This window comes from Euprymna scolopes, chromosome 13 (assembly GCF_053919585.1).
Source record: "Euprymna scolopes isolate OS-2025 chromosome 13, ASM5391958v1, whole genome shotgun sequence".
Classification (NCBI taxonomy): Eukaryota; Metazoa; Mollusca; class Cephalopoda; order Sepiida; family Sepiolidae; genus Euprymna; species Euprymna scolopes.
In genome coordinates, this window is record NC_136494.1 from 69,558,277 (window position 1) to 69,568,165 (window position 9,889).

The window sequence follows — 9,889 nt, forward strand, 5'->3', positions numbered from 1 at the left end:
CCATAGTAAGTAGATATTATTGGCCAGCTAATACTCTGTGATTTTGAATTGGTCAGAGTTTACTTCTAGGGAAAAGTATCCTTATGCCAGATTATTCTGACAAAGCCCTGTACAGAGAAACCTTACAAATTCGAGCTTATGTGTATGACTAAATCATTTTTAAATAAATATTAACAATCATTTTCACACCTACAGATACTAGTGTTTCATTCTTAAGCAATCATTAATATAGAAAGTGATAATTACTGCTGATCGGGAGATTTCGACAAGTCACCTTTTGCTTCGTAGGCTTACATTCTACCTCGATGCCATTGAACAACAGGAGAATCGAGAGAAATTAATGCATATAAATGCCAAGTCAGTGGACCTATACAGTGAACAATTAAAAAGGGTTAAAAAAAAAAGAAGTCGGAATATTGCATTTGCGATAAAATTAACCGATTTTTCTTAATTCCCTAAATATATATATATACACTATAGTTTGGGATTTAAAAAAGGCTTTTGACAAAGTACCCCGACCTTCCATCTGAGCAATCTTCACTAGATTTGGTTATTCACCTGACTTTATCACCCTGGTGCGCGCCCTGCATGAAGGAATGATGGGGAGATTACCTCACACGAACTCCTTCTCTGAGCCATTCACCATCCATAGCGGGCTGAACCAAGGTTATTCAACTTTGGTTTTTTAAAGAGGTTTTATGAATATAATATTTTTAAAATACATATTAACAATATGTTTATTTTTATACCTACAGACACTAGTGTTTTATGCTTACGCAATCATTATTGTAGAAAGTGATAATTATTAGTATTCGAGGGATTTTTAAAAAAACAATTCACCTTTGACCTCGTCCGGTCTAATAAAAATGAATCGAAAAATTGACTTCTCAATTCTAGATCCTGTTTACCGGGATAACATTTCAAAAGGTGGAATCTAAAAATTGATGCGAATACAAACTATGAAAATATGTAAATTAACATCTCGTTACCAACTTTAATGAGTCTGCTTTTGCCAAGGCTGACAGGTACTAAACACCTTTCGTGTCATTTCTTTACACCAATCCTTGTTCTAACATCTCGAACTATTTCTTGTAAATTTGTGCTAATTTGCATTTTTTTTTAATATATCTATTTTTTTTTTATTTTGCTTTGCAGGGTCGAATAAAACGACGCGTTATTGTGAATACGAAGGAAACAAGTACGGCATTGGAAGTAACTTTGTCGATATCGACAGATGCCAACGTTGTCATTGCACAGGCAATAGATTAACCTGTTGTGGGTGAGTATGACAAAACATTAATCCAAGCTAGGTTTTCTTTGCATCGCAATCAATTTTCTGCCTCCTGCTTGGGGGGTGGGGTGCGTAGCGCCTTCGAAGCGCCAATGCGAAAATCTTTCCGAAAATCCAAATGCCAAAAAGAGAATTTTGTTGTTTGTACTTCGATCTGGTATTACATTGGTATTAAATTGGTATTATACATTATATTACATTACAAAAAACAGCGGGGTTTAATGCAGGCAATGCTTGACTCATGAGGGAGTAAACGTATTGAACTTAATTAACGGAAGTGACGAAAACCACGTGATTTCTGGATAAAATGATTCTGGCTCTTTCCGGCTAAATATTGGTTATTGATGTAATTGACAAAAAATGGAAATAGTTATAATTGTGATTTAAAATTTTAAAAAATCAACATTTTAAGTGTATGATTTCGTTATAATAACGAAGAAGCACCCTTTGTTATGGGTCGACCTGTACAATGAACGCCCCGCATAATTTAAGCCGGAAATTAACGAAAATAAAATTTAAAAGACAACAAATGAAAAAAAAAACTACTTTAAATTTACTTATTTTATATATATTTAATTTTCTCAAAAGAAGTTGCATTTTGTAATGTGTATTTACATTTATTATATTTGTTGCAAAGTATATAACAACAAAAGTTGTGTTCTTATTTTTAAACACCCACTGAACGAACACAAGCAAACAAACACACGCATGCACGATTCCTACAGGTATGAATATGTAAACAAAACTAACGGAACAAAAGTAAAAATACAAAAATTTAAATGTACTGTAAATTTATTGAATATCCATATATATTAATTTTTCTTAAGAGAAAGTACAGTTTGCAAAGTTTATTTACATTTATTATATTTTTTTGCAAAATATATAACAGCAAAAGTTGTTTTTGCCTGCAAACGCACGCTGAAGCGAACACACGCACACGCACACAAACACAAACATACATAAATTTACTAAATACATATATAAATAAATAAACATATATATATATATATATATAAATAAATTAATATATATATATATATATATATAAATAAATTAATATATACATATATATTAATTTATTTATCCAGAAAAGTTGCATTTTTATTTTTTATTTACATTTTTTTTGCAATCGTTCTAACAATTTTGTACCAGCCGCGTCGCCGGACCAAATAATATGTCCTTAATGACGCCATAATAGACTTACAGAATATAAGAATTGTCAGAGCTCAGCCGATCAGAATGGACGAAATTTGGCGAGTGAGCCGTTATTATTTGTGAATCGGAAATCGGAAAGATTGTGTTATGCATATGTATCTATAGGCCAGTTACGATTGGTGTAATCACATTATCAGTGGAAAATGTAGAATTGGTCCCGGTGTCAACTCTGTTAAGACTAAATATTTAGAGAGAAAAATAGGAATACCTTTGTTTAAAGACGTTGCGTTGTGATTGTGTTGCTTGTCTGATGCAATGTAGCATGTTATTATCACGACTGAATGGCTATTTGGCTAGATGTATTGAATTTATATGTGGCATCTGTTGTTGCAAAGGGGGAATTTCTGCAGTCAGTTTATTATATATATATATATATATATACACACACACACACAAACACACACACATATATATAATTATATATATATATATATATATATATATATATATATATATATATATATATATATAGTTTGGGATTTAAAAAAGGCTTTTGACAAAGTACCCCGACCTGCCATCTGAGCAATCTTCACTAGATTTGGTTATCCACCTGACTTTATCACCCTGGTGCGCGCCCTGCATGAAGAAATGATGGGGAGATTACCTCACACGAACTCCTTCTCTGAGCCATTCCCCATCCATAGCGGGCTGAACCAAGGTTATTTCTCACTTTATACGACAGCAACCGACCTCAGTTTTCGCATGGATGGGGGAATTTTCAACCTAGCACGACTCTATACCAGAACTAATACCTCCAGATGCTTAGTACGAGAGCTGCAGTATGCTGATGATAACTCCACCCCAGATCAGACTGCACATGACCTTCAGCTTACGATCAGACTGCACATGACCTTCAGCTTACGAACATTTTGGAGTGCAGGTCAATACAGAAAAGTCCAAAATACTAGTCCAACACCCACTTGGACTTCTGCTACCTAGTAGCAACTCTATGGCCAATCACTAGAGGAAGTTGACCAATTTCCTTACCTATGGAGCATCATAACATCTACTCCTACATGTAAGAAAGATGTAGCAAACCGGATCAGGGCAGCCCATTCGGTCTTTAGTCGCCTCAGCATCCACGTATTGAACAACCACGCACTGAAATTGGCCACTGAAATTATGGTTTTCAAGGTAGTAGTACTCCACATTTCTTTATGGACCTTATACAGAAGCGATACAAAAGACTTGGAACGCTTCCAGCAACACAAGCTGAGGTAAATTTTGCATATAATCAGGAGAGCCACATCACTAACCCTAACCCTATGAAGTACTGGATCTACACTCCCTTGCAAATACTGCCCGCGACTCTTCTACTACCGGCTGGGCCTTGCAAGCCATGTAAAATATATGCATCCTAGAAGATAGGGGACAGGTGATGAACTAGGTACTCGAACACGAGTAGGCGCTAACAACGAATTTTAAAGCTCTGCCAATATTGTTGCTTCCATGATGTTGTATATTAATTTCTGTAGCAAGCTACGTGCCATTGGAAAGCTTAACCTGGTTCATATTTCGCAATATTATTATCGGCACGCCGATTTTCAACTGCAGTACGTGCGGTTGCATCCCTGCCAAGTTTAGTGAATTCCAAATTTCTGATGGATAATTAACCGCTTCGTCTGCTTCCACAACAGTGTCGACGGACTTCGATATGACAACCTCACTTTGAATGTTAAACTGAATAATATTAAGTTCGTGAACGTGTGTAGAAATAACTTGTTCACTCAGCCAAAAGGGGTTCTTATAATTAATTCGAATATCTCGAAATGCAATTCTTATTTTCGTGTCACTAAATTACAGAAGTTATAAACAATGACATTCGCCTTGAAGTCGGATCGGTCGACACTTTTCTGTCCTCAATTTCCAACAATTCATGTAAATCAATGAATCGTTTTCAAGATTGACTCGCATATTTGTAGTTAAGTTTAATGTCTTCACGTCTTGCCAAAAGGTAGATTATTTGAGGTTAGCAAGTGCACTTGCTGGTATTGATCGAGGAATTACAGATGTCATTTCCAATCGATTGAGGATTTTGTGATTTCTAAGCACAATTTTTCAATTATTATTGTTTCATTATAGATTCCCGCTGTAACATTCAGGTAGGTATTTTCACTTTAATTTCTTCTCTGATGTGTGATTTAATTCGAAAGTTGGATTGAACGTGGTTCTCCTTGAAGCCCATCGTCAGCAGGGTGCTATCGCAGAAGGAAGCTGTGGATCATGCAGCATCAGCCTACATCGACAATATCCTTACTGACGCAGACGTAGTTCCCACGTATCGAGTTAAGGAACATTTGGCTTAATTTGGATTAGCATGCAAAGGATCCAGAACGACTGTGGGACAGCACACGCGTTTTGGGGTTGACGGTCTCAAGTCATCACGATGTCATACGGTGGAAGCGAGGAAATGCGGTCCCAAAAGTTTCTAATATCGTCGAACGTCGAACCGTATTCTCCTTGTAGGACACGTCTCGGTATGGGTATGGCCGCGTATGGCATGCGTACATATTAAGAGGAGGGATACTTCAATCACGAGCGACTGTAGCATATGTGTAAGACTGTGGATTCACTCCACAACTCCTTCCTTGTCACAGACTATTTGACCAAGACGAGCATCAAGGCAGTTTCTAACATTTCCTATAGTCCAGACCTTGTACCCTGTGACGTTTGGTTATCAATTAAGTTCAAGGAAATTATCAGAGGCTGCCATTATGAGACAATTGAGGAGATGAAAGAAACTGTGACGAGGTCATTGACACGCTCACAGAAGAGGACTTACATAGGGACTTTCAGAATTTGCTGTAACGGTAGAAATGCATTGCTTCTCTTGTATTATCTTGTTTGTATATACATTGAAGGTATGGATGTATGATCCAAGAATTTTTTTCTTCTCGAAGTGTCCACTGTTTTTACTTTTCGTGTAGTCGTCTACGCATCTTCAGGAATGTGTGCGTGACGTTTTGCAACCAATTCTAGGAAGATTTATTTAAATAGTATTTGGAGTGCGAGCGATGATTAATGGAACTGCTGAAGGTAGTGGGTTGTTAATGTCATGGGGAAAGAGGGAGCGTGCGGTTATAGAGTCAGTAGCAGGAACAGGTTGTGTGGGAGAGCGTAGTAAGAGTCATGCGAGGCATTTAAGTATATTGGTACTGTTCCGAAATAGAACCTGATTAAGGCTAGGTTTCTGCGTTTTGATATAAATAGCTTAAAAAACTTCAAGCTTCTTTACATTCGTTTCATAGTGTAGTATTTTCGTGTTATTAACTAAAATTTCTCTGAAATTCGCGCGGAGTTGGGTAATAATGTTTTCTATATAAATGTTGGAATATTGCACTAGATTCAACATTATAGCAGGCGAGGCGGCGTGATAATGTGGTGGTGGTGGTATGTAAGATGTAACTATAGCGATTTCTTCTAACGTAAACTAATATTAAGTTGAATTTTTCTCGCAGTGAAAAAAGCCTACTATTTTTGGTTAAGAATTATTAAAACAACTTCTTAATATACTCATTCATAGATATGGGAAGAGCTTCATGATTAGTAACTAATTGACATATTCATTTGAAAAACGAACTTTCATTAATTTATTCATCTGTATTTAAGAATTCAGGTGATCGTTCATCTCCCTCTCAGTAAAGGCCAATAATCTCCTGTGCGTCATGAGTAAGTTGCTAGAATTGGAAGTAATCAATCATCTAAGACAAAATAACCTTCTTAGTGACATGCAATATGGTTTCCGTTCTCCTATATCTACAGCAGACGTGTTTACAGTTACACCTCATAGGATTAGCGAATCTCTCGACGGAGGCTACCTTTCTAGGGCAATTGCTCTTGACATATCAAAGGCGTTTGACAAGGCATGACGTAAAGGCTCACTTCACAAGATCTCCAGCTATGGTATAACTGGAAATGTCTTCTCAATTATAAAATCATTTCTCTAGATAGGTTCATAAGAGTAGTGGTTGGTGGTCAGAAATCAGAAACCCGACTCTCTTCCTGGTTTACATTCATGATCTTCCAAATCACATCCTTACATCATTCGTAGACATTTATGCTGACGACACTACCATCTATGATAGCACATCAAAGACTGTAAACGACCAAATTCTCTTTGATTCTCTCTCCTCTGATCTTGAGCATGTGGTACAATGGGGAAAGAGGTGGCTGGTTACTTTTAATGCATCTAAAACCAAGCTTCTATCTTTGCATCATCAACGCTCTAATGCCAATCTGGCATGAATTGAAATGAATGGCTCTCGTCTTGGGGAGACTTCATGTTTTGACAAGCTTCTGGGCTTAAACTTTACTTCCAATCTGAAATGAAACACATACTCATGCTGGTCAAAATAATAGAACATATGTAAATTGATCCCGTTTGAGATCATTTTCGGCTTGTCAATTGTACAGGCGAGATATCTTATATCTAAATAACAATCGCAACTATTTTTAATCATTTGAGGAGGTGCATATGGCAAACAATGAATAATTTATTGTCATATTAGAAAAGTCATGGTTTCAATTTAATAGAACATTTTGTTGTTGAGTAATCTTAAACGCCAAAATTTTGCAAATAGTGTTTAAAAAGATTTTGAAAGCGATTTAATAATACTGTATAAGTATGGGCCGCTCTAAAGACATATCTTTGAGAAGGAAAACCGCACATGTAAATCGCAATCAAGGTCGGATGTTCAAGATCGGTGGTGACCAAAGTGCCCCAGAAAGGTGCTGAGGGTGTTTCCAACAGCAATCGCAAAAAATGCGGACGAAAGGAAAGCACCATCGAAAGACAAGACCGGCTACTGGACAAGGTGTCAAAGAAAAGTCGATTCCAATCAACAAGTCACATCACTGAAGCGTGGAAACAGGCTTCTGGTGCCGACGTTTCAAGAAGCACTGCCTACCGAAGGCTCCGGCAACTGGGATACCGAAATCGTATAGCTGCCACCAAACCGCTCCTTAACAAGAAGCAGATGTTGAAGAGGCTGCGATGGGCAACTGCTCATCAAACCTGGACTGCAGACGAATGGCGCCGTGTGATCTTTTCAGATGAGACTCGATTTTGTATCTCCTTCGGCGACCAATAGTCACGTGTTTAACGAAGAACTACAGAACAGTATAACAAGAATGCATTAAGAAGTTTGTGAAGTACCCGAAGTCTTGCATGGTTTGGGGCTGTATGAGTACTAAAGGTGTTGGTAATTCATGCTTCATCAAAGGAATTGTAAACGCAAAAGTGTACCAAGATATTATGGAAACTAATTTACTGCCAGTGTTGGATAACCAGTTGGACAGGGAGATTACATACATCTTTTTTCAATATGACTTGGCACCGGCACACTCTGCCAAGACTACGTCTTCCTGGCTCCGAGAACGATCAATTCCTGTTCTTGAATGGCCGGCGAACTCGCCAGATTTGAACGTTATTGAAACCTTGTGGGACCAGATGAACAGGAAGCTCCGCAAAGAAAAATCTACTACCCTGGCAGCCATGAAGATTGCAATCCAGAACACATGGGATTCAGTATCTACACAGGATTGCGAGAAGCTTGTTGATTCCATGCCTCGGCGAATTGATGCTGTTATCAAGTCAAAAGGTGCTGCTAATAAATATTGATTAATTTTATTTGTATTCATGCTAATAAAAAAACTATTTTGTTTACTTACCTGCATTGTTCTATTATTTTGAAACAGGAAATATTCAAAAACTGACATTGCAATTGATATGAAAAATAATTCTGTCGTAAAACAACTATTTCAATTAGTTTAGCATGATAGGGATATTTTAGCACCAATTACACCTCACAGATCGTCCTCAATAAGAATTTAGCGCCAAAAAAAATGATCTATTTTTTGACCAACACAAGTATATCAAATCCATTTTCAAGGTCGCTGGAAAAAGTGTAGGATCCTTCTACCGCTCCAGTAGATATCTCACTCCTGATGCAATTATCCATCTATATAAGAGCCAAATACGTCCAATGATGGAGTACTATTGCCACATCTGGGCAGGAGCTACTAGAAGTAGCTTATCCTGCCTTGCCAGAGTTCAAAATAGACTTCGTAGCTTAGTGAGGGAAGCTCTTCTCTCTTCCTGCAATCTCTTTCTCACAGAAGAGACGTTGCGAGCCTGTCTCTGCTTTATCGTTATTTTCATGGCAAGTGCTTGTCTGAGCTTCAATCTATGGTCCCTCATCGCCAAACTTTCACGAAAAACACCTGCTATCCAAAACGACTATCAATAGTTTCATACACTCTCTATATATGTTCCTAAACCATAAATGTAGATTCCATGAACAAAGTTTCTTTCTGATAACTGAACGACTGCGGAACTCTCTTCCATTGACCCGCTTTCCAGCCTGCTACAATCTGACTGTCTTCAAGTCCAACGTAAACAAGTTCTCAGTGAACCGTCCCCCTAAGTAATCCAATTTACAAAATTCCCACTACTTATTTTTACTCACATTGACTAATGTATAGCCATTAACTCTTATCCTCGAGTGGCCTCCGGGCCTTGAAAAGTGGTGATTTCTGTGTAAAAAAAGGTAAGAATACTAACGCTGTTACTTATGTGCATGCACAAATTTACAATTTTCCGTTCAAGTGACTTAATTCTAAACGTTTTCTGATCAACATGTCGATGACTCAAACGAATGACTATGTCTTGAGCGCTAGATGTAAAATTAAAATTACATGTACATGAAAATTACATTTATCTCACCGTTTTTAATTTTCTTATTTTCATTCTGAGTTTATTTTTGTTTTTGCATATTGCAGGATGGGATACAATGCTGGCATGATTAGTGTCGAAGGCTGCACAGCTGTCGCGGATGTGTGCCATACTGCCATTTTGAATACGGAGAAAACTGCCTTGTGCCAACGAAACTAGACTACACTGTTTTTAATATAAAGAGAACTGCACGATTCCTATTACCGACGAACGAACCTGACACGTTACATTGTAATGTGATATTAATAAAAAAAAATGTTTAACTAAGAAATTTTTGTTTAATTTGTTATTCCGTTGAAGATTCAGAAATCTCTATTGAGCATCTAAATACAGAGTTTACCAATACAACACATCTTGTAGCATAAATGAAGTTAGAAAATATGTGGGCAAGCCAACAAACTAACAGATGAGCATCTCCTACTACAAAACTCTTTTATACTGCTTATACTACGATCATTCTATCATGTAGACTTACATATCATGTATTATACTGAAGTGCCATAATCTAGCAAATTTGTAATATAAACAATAACTAGTTTCTAAAAGAAAGGCGTCTCAACTACTTACACATCTTCATGTATGAAATGATTGGAAAGTTTGTAATATTTTTCATTCGAACGCATACAGTTTATAGCATGCATTCAAACACC

The 9,889-nt window shown here is 37.0% G+C and overlaps 1 protein-coding gene across 1 annotated transcript in view; it reads left to right on the top strand.

Annotated features, from left to right (window-relative positions):
* LOC145292063 (beta-microseminoprotein-like) overlaps positions 1-9,510 on the top strand; it is a 19,882-nt gene extending 10,372 nt beyond the window's left edge. Inside the window, exons 2-3 of the mRNA XM_080138112.1 lie at positions 1,156-1,279; positions 9,287-9,510. Of these exons, the coding sequence (XP_079994238.1) occupies positions 1,156-1,279; positions 9,287-9,398 (236 nt within the window). The 3' untranslated portion in view covers positions 9,399-9,510. The remainder of the gene's footprint in view (positions 1-1,155; positions 1,280-9,286) is intronic.
* Positions 9,511-9,889: the final 379 nt, after the last annotated feature.